The 15,651-nt window shown below is 42.5% G+C and overlaps 1 protein-coding gene across 1 annotated transcript in view; it reads left to right on the top strand.

Annotated features, from left to right (window-relative positions):
• LOC306754581 (Ig-like V-type domain-containing protein FAM187A) overlaps positions 1-14,137 on the top strand; it is a gene marked incomplete at both ends in the record, with an annotated part of 35,876 nt that extends 21,739 nt beyond the window's left edge. Inside the window, 5 exons of the mRNA XM_079238599.1 lie at positions 6,540-6,733; positions 8,052-8,329; positions 10,520-10,876; positions 12,190-12,428; positions 13,911-14,137. Coding sequence (XP_079094725.1) covers positions 6,540-6,733; positions 8,052-8,329; positions 10,520-10,876; positions 12,190-12,428; positions 13,911-14,137 — 1,295 coding nt within the window. The remainder of the gene's footprint in view (positions 1-6,539; positions 6,734-8,051; positions 8,330-10,519; positions 10,877-12,189; positions 12,429-13,910) is intronic.
• Between the last annotated feature and the right edge of the window lie 1,514 nt (positions 14,138-15,651).

Below are 15,651 nucleotides of genomic sequence, written 5' to 3'. Positions count from 1 at the left end.
TCGTATCGATCACGATTTTCTTTCTGACTCCAGAGTCACAGCTGTCATTCATCAACCCATCACACCAGCAGGATACCTGTCAGAGTCCATCCAGCATTCAACACCAGACCGTGGAACTAGTGGGATCTGGTCTCTAGTATTCTGAGTTTCTCCAAGCGCTTGTTTTGTGTTTAATATTTTACTTTTCTTCCTGGAGAGTCCAGTCTGATCCCTTTGCAATCTTCAACTTTATGGAACAACCTCTTCAACCAGTCCTGTGCCTCGTCTCACCTGCACTCCTAACATCCATGCACTGCCTGCCTGCAGTTCTATCAGACCCCTTCCTTCTCTGTAATAAAGTTTGTGTTTCAGCGCTACATTCCCCGTCTGCTCTTCAGGTCCGTAACCCTGCCCGAGTGACACAAACAACGAATTTCAGAGTTTTAGACAAGAAAACGAGGGAGAAAGCTTCAAAAAGTCGAAGCAAATTCTCCGTAGCAAGTAGAAACCCCAAATGGTGATGTAGCATGAGCTACTGGACGAGATTTTGAGAGAACTGAGGCTTAAACTGCACCGAACACTGTTCAATGGAATCACCTGCAAATGGCAACTGTTGTTTGTCAAAATATTGATTTTATTTTGCAAAAAAAAATGGAATAGAAATGCAGACATCACGACTCTTTCTGACCAGGTTAACCACCGTTAGCGTAAACAAATCTAAAATTCTTTGTTTATAAGAGTGTATCAGCGGAGGTCGAAGCACACCAGTATTAACGTGCATCTAGATGCAGAGACGCATTTTGGCCTGTAAACAACAGAAAATGTTGCACAATGTCCCGTTAAAGGCTAAATGTTTAGTAAATAAACCTGCATGAATGACATTACATTCACATGTACCAACCACGTAACGGACAGTTTTTTCATCCACAACCACATGAGGTTTTCCTGCAGGGGTTGTGCTGCTCTTACGCACCGAAAGTGTTTTATAAATAAAGTTTGATAGGATTCAAACTATCTGACGTGTTTAAAAATAACCTATGAGTAATTTAGCCATCTGAACGTACAGTTAAGTCATTTTGCTGTCATAACACCTCTGGTTTTTGTTTAAAGAAATTCCACCCACCCACCCACCCACCCACACACACACACACACACACACACACACACACACACGCCTTTAGTTAAGGCTGACAGCTTACATCATGCGATGCTGCAGGCAGCAGAGCTGGTCAGCAGATGTGTTGTGATCATTTACTGTGCTGCAGGCTGGACGCCACTCAGACCTGCAGCCTGCTGGAAGACTCTTCTTCGCTCGCATTTATGGCGGCTTTATTAGAACATGGCCTCCAGCTGTGTTGTGGGAAAGCAGAAGATGAGCTGAACCATCCACCATCGAGCTGATGAAGGCTCACCTGGGGAAGCGTCGGCTTTCCATGCTGCTGTGGAGGAAGAGTGGCGCCGCTGGAAAGTTTGAGTCAACAATTCACATCATCCACCTACTCAGAGAGACTGCTTCCAATGTGCATGTGCATGTGCATGTGCACTTCATGCGAAAAAACACATGAAGTATCCTGAAAATGCTGCAAGCGTCGCCGGAGAAGAAGGTTGATCCCAGAAGCTTCCGGCTGTTCGCTTGCTGCTTCCTCACATGAAGCAACTTCCTTCTCCTTTATGCCGGTTTCCTTCGTCATTTAAGTCATAACTGTTATGATTACAGTAAAAATAAATAAAGCTGGGACACTGCCACCAGAATAAAACAGAACAAAACAGAACAAAACAAAACAAAGCAAAATGAAATGAAATGAAATAAAACAAAATAAAATAAAAATAAAATAAAACAGAATTAAACAAAACAATAAAATAGAATGAAACAAATAAAACAAAACAAAACAATAAAAAAAAAAACCAAAATAATCAAGTGAAGTACAGTGTTTTAACTCTAATAATGATGTGATTGCACGCTGCAGCGTGAGTCACACACCTTTCTGCGTTCTGACAGACTAATGCTGCTACGCTGACGTTAAGCAGGACAGTCACTCATAATCAGGATGAAGCTGTTTAAATCTGCTCTCATACACACTGAACAAATCACATACGTCCTGGAATGTTAAACATATCCAGACAGTTTATACAACATAAACCAAACCGAAAAAAAGGCGACTGAATTCCCCCGTCTGGGAAAAGGGTTGATGCGTTCTTACTTCATCTGTAAAATAAATAATTATCTGAGCTTTGAATTGTATGTTAGATGTTCAGGATGCAGGAATTCCACTCTCTGACCTCTGCAAGTAACCTCAAATGTCTAATCAGCCAATCACATGGCAGCAACTCAACACGTCATGCAGACATGGTGAAGATAACTTCCAGTTTATAATGAACGTCAGAAAGAGGAAGACCTGGTTTAACATCCACAGCCAACCTGAGTCCTGCTGCTGACCATGTCCATCACTTTCTAAGCACAGTGTAGCATCTTCTGATGGAAACTTCCAGCAGGATGATGCACCATGTCACAAAGCTCACATCATCTCCACCATGATGATGATTTTCACTGTCCTCCAACGGCTCCACAGTCACCAGATCTACATCCAGCAGAGCAGCTTTGGGATGAGGTGGAACGGGAGATTCTCATCATGATGAGGTGGAACGGGAGATTCTCATCATGATGTGGTGGAACGGGAGATTCTCGTCGTGATGAGGTGGAACGGGAGATTCTCATCACGATGAGGTGGAACGGGAGATTCTCATGGTGATGATGTGGTGGAACGGGAGATTCTCATGGTGATGAGGCGGAACGGGAGATTCTCATCATGATGAGGTGGAACGGGAGATTCTCGTCGTGATGAGGTGGAACGGGAGATTCTCATCATGATGAGGTGGAACGGGAGATTCTCGTCGTGATGAGGTGGAACGGGAGATTCTCATGGTGATGAGGTGGAACGGGAGATTCTCATCGTGATGAGGTGGAACGGGAGATTCTCATGGTGATGAGGCGGAACGGGAGATTCTCATGGTGATGAGGTGGAACGGGAGATTCTCATCACGATGAGGTGGAACGGGAGATTCTCATGGTGATGATGTGGTGGAACGGGAGATTCTCATCATGATGTGGTGGAACGGGAGATTCTCATCATGATGAGGTGGAACGGGAGATTCTCGTCGTGATGAGGTGGAACGGGAGATTCTCATGGTGATGAGGTGGAACGGGAGATTCTCATCGTGATGAGGTGGAACGGGAGATTCTCATGGTGATGTGGTGGAACGGGAGATTCTCATCATGATGAGGTGGAATGGGAGATTCTCATCATGATGTGGTGGAACGGGAGATTCTCATCATGATGAGGTGGAACGGGAGATTCTCATCACGATGAGGTGGAACGGGAGATTCTCATGGTGATGAGGTGGAACGGGAGATTCTCATGGTGATGAGGTGGAACGGGAGATTCTCATCATGATGTGGTGGAACGGGAGATTCTCATCATGATGAGGTGGAACGGGAGATTCTCATCATGATGAGGTGGAACGGGAGATTCTCATGGTGATGAGGTGGAACGGGAGATTCTCATCATGATGAGGTGGAACGAGAGATTCTCATCATGATGAGGTGGAACGGGAGATTCTCATCATGATGTGGTGGAACGGGAGATTCTCATCATGATGAGGTGGAATGGGAGATTCTCATCATGATGAGGTGGAACGGGAGATTCTCATCATGATGTGGTGGAACGGGAGATTCTCATCATGATGAGGAGGAACGGGAGATTCTCATCATGATGAGGTGGAACGGGAGATTCTCATCATGATGAGGTGGAAATGGAGATTCTCATCATGATGAGGTGGAACGGGAGATTCTCATCATGATGAGGTGGAATGGGAGATTCTCATGGTGATGAGGTGGAACGGGAGATTCTCATGGTGATGAGGTGGAACGGGAGATTCTCGTCGTGATGAGGTGGAACGGGAGATTCTCATGGTGATGCGGTGGAACGGGAGATTCTCATGGTGATGAGGTGGAACGGGAGATTCTCATCATGATGAGGTGGAACGGGAGATTCTCATCACGATGAGGTGGAACGGGAGATTCTCATCATGATGAGGTGGAATGGGAGATTCTCATCATGATGAGGTGGAACGGGAGATTCTCATCATGATGTGGTGGAACGGGAGATTCTCATCATGATGAGGTGGAACGGGAGATTCTCATGGTGATGAGGTGGAACGGGAGATTCTCATGGTGATGAGGTGGAACGGGAGATTCTCATGGTGATGAGGTGGAACGGGAGATTCTCATCATGATGAGGTGGAACGGGAGATTCTCATCATGATGAGGTGGAACGGGAGATTCTCATCATGATGTGGTGGAACGGGAGATTCTCATCATGATGAGGTGGAACGGGAGATTCTCATCATGATGTGGTGGAACGGGAGATTCTCATGGTGATGTGGTGGAACGGGAGATTCTCATGGTGATGAGGTGGAACGGGAGATTCTCATCATGATGAGGTGGAACGGGAGATTCTCATGGTGATGAGGTGGAATGGGAGATTCTCATGGTGATGAGGTGGAACGGGAGATTCTCATCATGATGAGGTGGAACGGGAGATTTTCATCATGATGAGGTGGAACGGGAGATTCTCATCATGATGAGGTGGAACGGGAGATTCTCATGGTGATAAGGTGGAACGGGAGATTCTCATCATGATGAGGTGGAACGGGAGATTCTCATGGTGATAAGGTGGAACGGGAGATTTTCATCATGATGAGGTGGAACGGGAGATTCTCATGGTGATAAGGTGGAACGGGAGATTCTCATCATGATGAGGTGGAACGGGAGATTCTCATGGTGATGTGGTGGAACGGGACATTCTCATCATGATGAGGTGGAACGGGAGATTCTCATGGTGATGAGGTGGAACGGGAGATTCTCATGGTGATAAGGTGGAACGGGAGATTCTCATCATGATGAGGTGGAACGGGAGATTCTCATGGTGATGTGGTGGAACGGGAGATTCTCATCATGATGAGGTGGAACGGGAGATTCTCATGGTGATGTGGTGGAACGGGACATTCTCATCATGATGAGGTGGAACGGGAGATTCTCATGGTGATGAGGTGGAACGGGAGATTCTCATGGTGATGAGGTGGAACGGGAGATTCTCATGGTGATGTGGTGGAACGGGAGATTCTCATGATGAGGTGGAACGGGAGATTCTCATCATGATGAGGTGGAACGGGAGATTCTCATGGTGATGAGGTGGAACGGGAGATTCTCATGATGAGGTGGAACGGGAGATTCTCATCATGATGTGGTGGAACGGGAGATTCTCATGGTGATGTGGTGGAACGGGAGATTCTCATCATGATGAGGTGGAATGGGAGATTCTCATCATGATGAGGTGGAACGGGAGATTCTCATGGTGATGAGGTGGAACGGGAGATTCTCATTATGATGAGGTGGAACGGGAGATTGTCATGGTGATGACGTGGAACGGGAGATTCTCATGGTGATGAGGTGGAACTTTATGATGCTTCATGTCAATATGGAGCAAAATCAGATGAATGTTTCCTTCTTGTAGAATCTGTAAAACCAAAATTTAATGCAGGTTTTGGGTCCAACCTGGTAGTAAAGGTGGACCTGATAAACTTCCTGCTGAATCTGGTGTTACAACTAAGTTCAGGAGGAAGAGGACTATCTAATGACAATATCCCAGAGAAAAAAATATCAGGAGAACTCCGAAGGACACATTAGAAATAGAGATATATTCGAGATATAATTATATAGTTTATATCATATAAATATAAATTCTAATCAATATTCTAGCAACATAACAGCAGCAAACATAAATAAACATATAAAGTCATTAATAGAACTGAAATGAAAACAGGTCGAGTTGTAAATGATCAACGTTGATCTTTTCAGCCAAAGTCCAACCATCCACACTTCTCTGTACATGAAGAAATCCCTTTCAACTGTCAGAAAACACATCAGGCCAGTCCAAATGTTCAAAGTTTAATGTCGTCTAAACTCAGCAAGAACTCAAAACTCTTCAAAGCTTTTTCAGATCTTCTGGATTTTTCTTTACTGTCCGTTAACGCTGGAGATGCCGAGGCTGTAGGTGGAAACATTCACCTTTCTGTCGGAGTCTCACCATGTCTGCAGCAACTCTGTGATGCTCCATGTACATATGGAACAAATGGAACAAGGTGGAATTTTTCCACCTTGTTGAATCTGTGAAACCAAGAATTGAGGCAGTTTTGGGAGAAAAGGGGAGCCAACCTGATACTAGGATGATAAAGTCATGGCAACTAACAGCAGGAGGGAAAATTGACTGTAAACTGACAATATCCAAAAGAAAAATGTAATGTAGAGATCTTTGCTAAGGTTTTTGTTTGTACTGAGACTGTACAGGGTTTCACCTGAAGATGGTTGTCTTGGCAACAAAACAACACTGTGAGGTTCTGCTATTTAAAAGTAAACACGTCTGAGCTTCTTTCATAACATCTGAAATAAGAAAAAAACCCATTTATTTGTGCATTTAAATTTGATCTTTTATCCACTTCAGAGGACAGAATGTCCTGGGTATCCTTGTCCGTCCTCGTCCTCCTCTTGTCCTCCGATGTTTGGCCGTATGAAGCTCCTGAGGATAAGCAGGATGTGTTCGCTAGCCGAGCCTGCCCGGCCTTCCTGACCTTTACCAACGCTGCCTACCTGAAAGGAGCCACAGTGGAGCTGCCCTGCCACTGCAAGCCCGCCGAGGTGAGTCAGACCGTTTATGTTCCAGCTGGAAATGGTTTTATTTTCCACATTCAGACACGCATCGGAGGTACAGAAACCAAATCTCATCATTTAGATCCTCATTGGAAGGATGATTACTTTCTGCTTTATTATTTATCACCTTGACTCCTTCTGTGTTTTGATCCACAGTGACCAGGTGTTTTATGTTTTATTATTATTCATATCCAGGCTTTAGATGGTTTCCATTGGTGTTTGTGCATCAAGTCCTTCTGAGTCTGTGACTGTACTTTGTGTTTTCTCCTGAAAAACTAATCTGCCTTCAGGTATTAATAAAGTTACGTTGAACCTCTGTGAGCAGAATAAACCCGGACCTGAACTTTTGTCCTGCAGCGAGCTCGTCCTCCCAGATATGAAGCTGGAAGCGCATCATGAAACTCTTTTATTCTGCTGCTTTCTGCAGCCTGTGCGAAAACATTGTTTATAATTGGCTTATTATCATTTTAATTGGACTTTTGTCAAAGAGCAGAAAAATCATTTGAAAGGTTTAAATATTTTTTTTTATGATTTATATAAAAGAAAAAAAATACATTATATTTTCCTTCAGGGATTAAAAAGTTCATTTTCATTTAATTAAAAGATATTAATTAAATAAACAGATGTGGATAAAAATGTGTGATTTGGCAGATCATTGCCTAAAAAAAAACAAAACAAAAAATGTTATTCTACAGAAATGTATACAAAGGAACATTTTTTCATTTGGCCTTTTACGTGAAAAATAAAACAAACTTTTATCTTAAATCAATTTAGTTTATAATCATATAATTATTCATCCTTAATGTAGTCATAATGCATTAATCATGATCTTGTGTTGCTCATCCTGATCACAGGTAAAAACAAGGTGGGTGTGATTTAACAGACCATAAAGGCAGGCAGTGGATAAACCTCTTTATGGTGGATGATCCATGTTGGTCCTGTCAGATAATTAATCACTTTTAATTAGTTTTTTCTCCCCCCATGATGTTAGATATGGTTTCCAGTGTGAAGTATTCTCCGTGTTGAGTCTGACATGCCAGTAAGGTGACAACCCTGCTGTGAAACCTGCACATCTAAACTGAAACAAGAAAACTAAGAACAGCGTTCAACACTGGAAGCAAAAAGCCACAGAAAACAACACCCAACTTTGTACTACATTTAAAAAAAGGAGAACTTAAAGAAGACAGATTTTACTAAATAAAAGTAACAACTAACACAATGCTAAAGTCATTTCTGTGTCTGGAGGTTGATTTGCTGAACAGCATTAATAATCAATAGCCTATCTGTTTCTGTCCATGTGTTTCAGGTCCAGTCAGTCGTGTGGTTCTTTCGGAAACATTGGGATGCGTTCGAGGAGACCCGCGTCTTGGCAGATCTCCATGGCAACAGGCTACTAGACACCAGCCAGATCCCTCACAGCAGTGACCTGCAGAGTCGATTCTCCATCCGACTCTTCAGCCTGCTCATCTTCAGGGCGGGGCTAAAAGACTCCGGCCTTTATATCTGTGGCTCCGCCCACAAGGACTACTTCTTTGGTTATGACTTGGACATCCAGGAAGTTCATACATTCAGTTTCACTCAGAGGTTAGGAGGAAGACAGCTGGAGAAAAACACAGCAAGCACAGTTGCTTCTCAGAAATCATTGTGAAACTGTTTAAAGTCACACTACACAACTGTCTGACCTTAAAGCGATACACTTCCGACTCGCGACGGTTAACCAACAGTTATTATGCCCTGCAGCATCCTGAGGTTGAGATACCACACTTTGCTACTTTTATTCCCTTTCCAGAGCGTCACTTCACAGCAGCATTTTTAGCCAGTTGCTAGCATCACGACACATGCTAGCAACTGGCTATCAACACACTGGCCATTTTGAAAATACACCACGATTTATTCAGCAGAGGAACCCGAGAGGACATCATTAAAGCAAGATTGGAAAAGGAAAGGACAGAGGAAGAAGTTGCATTTCTGTCACAGTTTTTAACAAAATATAAGTGATTTTTCCAAATAGCATACCTGCAATTTGAGGGTGTTTCCACTTGTATTTAACACATAAAATGAACGAATGAATGCCTTTATTCATCTCACAGTGGAGAAATTCCAGTTCTAGTACAAGCCGTCCCAGATCAGACAGCCATACATGAACAAACAATAAAACGTAGATACAGGATCAGGCAGACTGAGGCCTCGCAGCTAGCTCAGCCGGTTCTGCCTTTCAACTGATAAGAACAGAAGTAATGAGTACTTAGGGTAGGGGGCAAAAAACAGGTACCACCAGACTGTGCTTCTGGGGGGCGCAGTCTGGAGAGACAAAAAAAACTCCTCATATACACATAAGCACAAATTCATACGATAGAGAAGACGAAGTCCAGTCAGGCGGTGAGTCAAGGGTTTTTGTGGACCACACCCAGGTGTCACAGTCCATGTGGATATGGGTAAGGGTGGGGGACAGAGCTTCAGTCAACATCACATTCCTTTCCCAGGGGGTTGTACTGGCCCCAAGGCCTTCGGAGAAGTTAATTCCCGATAAAGGTTGATTGTTTGGGTTTCAGGCCAGGGATATATTTTGCTCTCATCCTTGAGTCCATGACTGGTCTCATGCTGGCATCTCCAAACAGCCGGATGTTGGAGGTGTCAGTTTCCACCGATACAGACAGACATCCGCTCCATGCTGGAATCAATTCTGCGGACCAGCTCTGGAACCACCACCAGTTTGCCAGTTTGAGCCAGACTGGGCCAGATTGGTATCCTGTTTGCGATCTAGCTCGGTCAACGCTTGAGTCTATGGACTGCTCAAACGGTAGATGATTCCACAGAATCCAGGCAGTTGCTGTCTGTCTCTTGCGGATCTTGAAGTACAGCAGAAATCCGCCCGCTCTGATCAGCAGAAAACCGAGTACCGTTCGACCAAAATTATACACGTCCTCCACATCTTCAATTGACAAAACTGTCAAACACATTGGTCCCCATTTTGTCCAAGAGTCCAAAACGTATCCAGCAGAATGCTGGATGCAGAATCTGCCTTTGCCAAGAGCTAGAAAAGAAGGTGTAATTCTTGTAAAATCTCATCCTGTAAAATTTCACTTTGAGGTTGATGAAGATACGAAACATTTTGTGATTTGCAAAGTATTCCCGCTGTTCTCATCAGAAGACAAAAAGTAATCCAGAAACCATTTTTATTAGAAACAAACTGGTCATGTGACCCCCTACGTCACATCTTGTGATGTGAAAATGCAAAAAAACTTGTTAGGCTTTGCAACGTACTTCTATACCAACACATCGGAATAACTGCCTGATGAGAGAGTAAAAACTTTTAAGTGACACTTTTTTCTAAATTTCCATTTCTATTACCAGTTTTTTTTTTTTTTCATATTTGGGTTTTGCATAATTCTAGGGGTAATGGAAACACAGCTACAGATTAAGTAAGCGTCATCAGCAGACTGACTTTTACTGTCTGTAGGGAGCTCAGAGAAGAGACATGCTGCAGAATGGAAGCTGCTTTAGCCATCGTTGGAGAAAAAAGCAGAAAATCTGCAAATGTTCAATCGGATTCTGGTCATAGGACTACTACTGTTGTGCAGCCATTTGACCAACTACAGCATGTGCTCCGTGAATAAATTTGATATGATATAAAACGAGACTGAGCCTCATACTGGTCAAAATCAAGAGGAAGGTTCCATGAAAAAAATAGTTAAATAAACATGCAAACTGGCTACTTTTTAGAGAGAATCTGATTTTGTAACTGATCACGGTTCCCTGACTGCACTCTTCCAGGCTTGCTCCAGAAAGTCGGCGAAAGAAAATGCAGAACAGACTGGTCTCTTCTCAGTCATCGTATCGGGTCTTCACCGGCTTCCAGCCCTGGTCGGTGTGTGATCGCTGTGGCGTTCCAGGAGAGCAGCTCCGTGTGGGACTCTGCTACGTTCATTCCCTCTTCCTGCATGTGCGCTTCAGACAGGCCAATCACACAGTTGCTTCATGTGGTTCAGGAGCAGTCCCGAAGGCTTTTGGGCTTCTGAGGAAAAGCAGCGTGGGTCCAAGGCTGGAGGTCAAAAGCTGTCAAGTGACTTGTCCGACTGAAGCTCCTCAGTCCTCTAAAATAGCTGCCATGATGGCATTTCTTGGATACAGGTGAGCAATAACTGCTGGTTGGTTTAAGGGTACAAGGGTTTTTTTTAATGGCACCTTGACACAATTTTTTTTCAAGCTTGTTTTTAGATGTTGAGAAGGCATAACTTAACCTATATAAGCTACATATGTAACTTTAGATTTCTGAACACGGAACATGGGAAGAGTCTGCAGGGTCTGGCTTTTTAGCGCATTAACACACACTGATCAACCAGTGTAATGACATGCTTGCAAACTGAAGGTAGATGCAAACGTAGCTTAGCATGTTTTGCTCATGTTACAAACATGCCATACAGGACATGTTTTACATGACTGTATGGCAGGATATCAGATTCTCTTTTTTTAATTTTCATTTTATTTTCAGACAACAGCAGGTCCTCTTGTACTGCAGTCCTACTGATCTTCTATGTATCCCAAATGACTCAAATTAATTAAATCCAACACCCTATGAAGTCCTGCACATTAACAGGGACATGTAGAAAACCTGCAGGATTGTGGTCCTAGAGGACCTCAGAGCTGTTTGCACCAACTTTACAGAGTCTCATTAATGTACCAGAGAGGATAAGGTGCTGCTGTCCTCATCCATCAGCCAAGTAGATTTTATTTTAGGAAAAAACAAGAAAAATAGCTGGAGTTGCCACTCAGCTATCCTGTGACTGGATACTTGTCTGAAACTGTTGAAATATTTATCCAGATGGCAAAAGCAGGGTGACCAGAAGGTCGTTATTCCTTCCTGCTTCCATTAGCAATCGCTGCACACAAACTGGAAAAGAGTCAGTCAGAGTGTAGGAATTCCTAACAGGGTTCAAAATTCACACACGCTTACCTGTCAAAAGCAGGTTCATATTTAGGTTGCTGGGTACTGTATGAATAAAAACCTACAGGCCAGTTTGGTGGCTGATGAATGAAGCAAATTATTTCATTTCCCATGAACACTTCAGTAATCTGGTGGGGGCTTATTGTCTGATGTGCACAGAGTCTAGACCTCAACTTAGAACGGCTTTTTGTCCGACAACATCACACAAATGTAGCCAAGCATTCCCATAAGAGCTGAAACTGTTATACCTGCAAAGAGTGGGTCAATTACAAACCCTGTGGATTAAGAATGAAATGTCAAAGATGGCAGAGTAGCAAAGCAAACGATGCCTTGTAAAGAACCTTAATGTTAATTCTAGCATGGTTCATGCAAATCGGTAGAGACCACTGGGTGACTTGACCTATTTGTCTACACAACCTGAGCATTGAACTTATTGAATGTATTTACTTGTTACCATTTTTTGCAAAATCTAAATGGATTTCTGCTTTTGTGCTTTTAGTTCTGCCTCGTCGCCAGTACGGGTACTGGTATATTACCTGAACCATCAAGCTGGTCAGATCCTTACCCTGGGGTGCCCCGGGGCACGTCCTAACATGGTCGTGGCCTGGGATCAAGGTTCTAAACCAATCTATCGATCTGAGATGTCAGCTGGTTTGAATCTCAGCAGCACACCAACCAGGCTGCTCATGGATACTGGGCATCACCTGGTGTTTCAGCCAGCACAAACCCAAGACTCAGGTATCATTCAGCAATGTTCCTTATTCAGTCAGCCTTCATTCTAAAAGACAGAGTTTATGCTGTTCGTTTCATAGTTGCAGATCAAGTTGTAGATCAAATCCAAAAATATTTAGGATTTATAAACTATGAAGCAAAAGTTTTAGGTTAATTAACGAGCAACAAGCATCTTCATAATGCCAGATAAACATTAACAGGTGGATGATGGTGCGTGTCACCAAATTTTAATGGTAGAAGATGCTTCGTCCCGTTCTTTTGGTTGTCCAGACTCATTTTCCAGCTGGTTAACATGACTGAACATATAGTTTGTGGTGATTTAAGACAGTTGTGCTACCAGCTTATCAGTCCGTTTAGTGTCCAACTTCAATTCCGTCTCAACACAAGACCCTTTTCATAATTTATGCATATGTCACTTGTGCCTGCTCGTCACTACCTAAAGCAGCAAGGAGAGTTTCTCTGTATTTTCACTTTGAACGTGGATTATTTTTTAAATTCCAATCTGACATTGAAGCAGATTTGAAGAAGCTGAAGAAAGGAGAATTCTAAGAGATTACCAACGGTTTTTCTGAACTGCCCAAGAAGCCTCTAAAACATCATTAATTGCAATCTTGTCAGCTAAACCAAAGAAAATCAAGATCCTGCAAAGATCCAGCATTGGTTGTCTTCAGGTGGATTTTAAAGATCCTTCTTTGGCATTTGGGACAATAAATGAGGATGATCTTCATGCTGTGATGTTTTAAAGCGTTAAGGCTTTCTGGCCAGTGATTACCTTGATAGTTTCCTGGCGGCAAACTCACTGCAGCCTCCTACTCGGGCCGCTGTCCTTCATCTTTCTTAGATGTCCTCGGGGAAAGATGTAGTCCAGGCTGTAGTCCATGTTTTTGGAGTTGTCAGATGGCCAGCTGTAGACAGAATGAGCAGCATAACCAGTGGCAGGACATACGCTTCCAGCTGCACGACTCCAGGCTGCTTGCTTGTGTTTCTTCTTCCCTGTTTACGTGACTTCTGTCCTCTTCTTATGGAACATTCAAACACGTAAAACTCTCAGGTATTGTTCTCATTTTCCCGCTAAAGACGAGACATCCAAGCTTTCGAACTTTCTTGGTTCGTTTCGAGCAGGTGTGAGTAATGTAAACATAAACTATCGTCATTGTATTTCGGGGCATAGTACAGACTCGCTACGTTTATGTTTACTATCTGTTTGATTCATTACAAACAGTAATGTATTGTAACAAGCAGGTATGAACGAACGCTGGATGGATGTTTACTCATTTCATTACTGTTATATAATACATAATTATTTTCTGTTTTGCTGCATAATTACTAATAATATACTAATAACAGAAATTATATAAATATAAACAGAAACATATTATTTTCCAATACAAGTAATCATTAAGTTGTGCATTATTCAATATATTTGCATATTATCATTAAATTAAAGTGCTGACATAATGAAGAACTTGTTTACTGTTGGCTCTTTAGGCATCTACTACTGCTGGCTTCAGGGTCGCCGCGCTGCAGAGGTTCATCTTGTGGTGTATCCATCTCTGGGACGGGGTCGGTCTGTGCTGTCGGATCCAGACTTCCCAGCAGCCGTCAGGACTGTACTGACGTCTTACGCTGCCATGACAGCTGTGTTTTCCCTGCTGGTGTTTTGCAGAGCTGTAGTCAGACATCTCCGAGACAAAACAGAAACACACATCGATTAAACTCAAAGAGAAGACGAGTCGTCTTTCAGAGCCACCAAAATACAATAATAAATCTGGTAATATGTCTTTAATTTATGCCTCCGTTATTAACTTCCTATGAAAGAAAAGGTGGCATTTTGTGGGGAATGATGGACTATTCCAGAACTGTGTGTGTGATAGAAAGGAAACTATTCTGTCCACACAGAACTCACAAACAGCTTCTCTGTCACAACTTGACAGCGTAATCCTGCAGCTCAGTCATGGATCTGGACATGGCCGCATCATCATCATCATCATCATCATCATCTTCTCCCACATGTCATGTAACAGCGAGACCTCCTCTGCTGTTTTCTCTGTTCCTCTGTTGTTAAATGTTCTCCTACCTCCATACATCTTTGCCATTGCCATGGTTGTTGAGTCAGTTCAGCCACTAGTGGACAGCACCGGGTTCAGAGTTCACTTCAGTGTTTGTGGCAACAGCAACCTCCGGCAGTTGAAAGTGATGCCGATGCAGGAGTCGGGAAAAACTGCAGTTCCCCCTTCATCCACTAGGGGCTCCATAACAGAGCAAATCCCCATAGACTCCCATGTTAAAAAGACCAACTTCACAGCAGGAATAAACATGTTTACAGCAGAAATAAACATGTTTACAGCAGGAATAAACAGGTTTACAGCAGAAATAAACATGTTTACAGGAGAAATAAACATGTTTACAGCAGGAATAAACATGTTTACAGCAGAAATAAACATGTTTACAGCAGGAATAAACATGTTTACAGGAGAAATAAACATGTTTACAGCAGGAATAAACATGTTTACAGCAGAAATAAACATGTTTACAGCAGGAATAAACAGGTTTACAGCAGAAATAAACATGTTTACAGGAGAAATAAACATGTTTACAGCAGGAATAAACATGTTTACAGGAGAAATAAACATGTTTACAGGAGAAATAAACATGTTTACAGCAGGAATAAACATGTTTACAGCAGAAATAAACATGTTTACAGCAGGAATAAACAGGTTTACAGCAGAAATAAACATGTTTACAGGAGAAATAAACATGTTTACAGCAGGAATAAACATGTTTACAGCAGAAATAAACATGTTTACAGCAGGAATAAACATGTTTACAGCAGAAATAAACATGTTTACAGCAGGAATAAACAGGTTTACAGCAGGAATAAACAGGTTTACAGCAGAAATAAACATGTTTACAGCAGAAATGAACATGTTTACAGCAGAAATAAACATGTTTACAGCAGGAATAAACATGTTTACAGCAGGAATAAACATGTTTACAGCAGAAATAAACATGTTTACAGCAGGAATAAACAGGTTTACAGCAGAAATAAACATGTTTACAGCAGAAATAAACATGTTTACAGCCTGCTACAAAAACTATTTTAGGTTTAATAGGTCAGGTTTACCTTTTTCTCTTTTTCTAACGTCTCCATTAAGAAGTAATTTAATCTCAAAGTTCAGCATTATTAGGGGCGTGTCCTTTTGATCGACAGGTACCTGATATTCTGCTT

The sequence above is a fragment of the Telmatherina bonti genome (genome assembly GCF_933228915.1).
Source record: "Telmatherina bonti genome assembly, chromosome: 4".
Classification (NCBI taxonomy): Eukaryota; Metazoa; Chordata; class Actinopteri; order Atheriniformes; family Telmatherinidae; genus Telmatherina; species Telmatherina bonti.
Note: the sequence above shows the minus strand (reverse complement) of the source record. Positions and strands in the feature narration are given on the sequence as shown.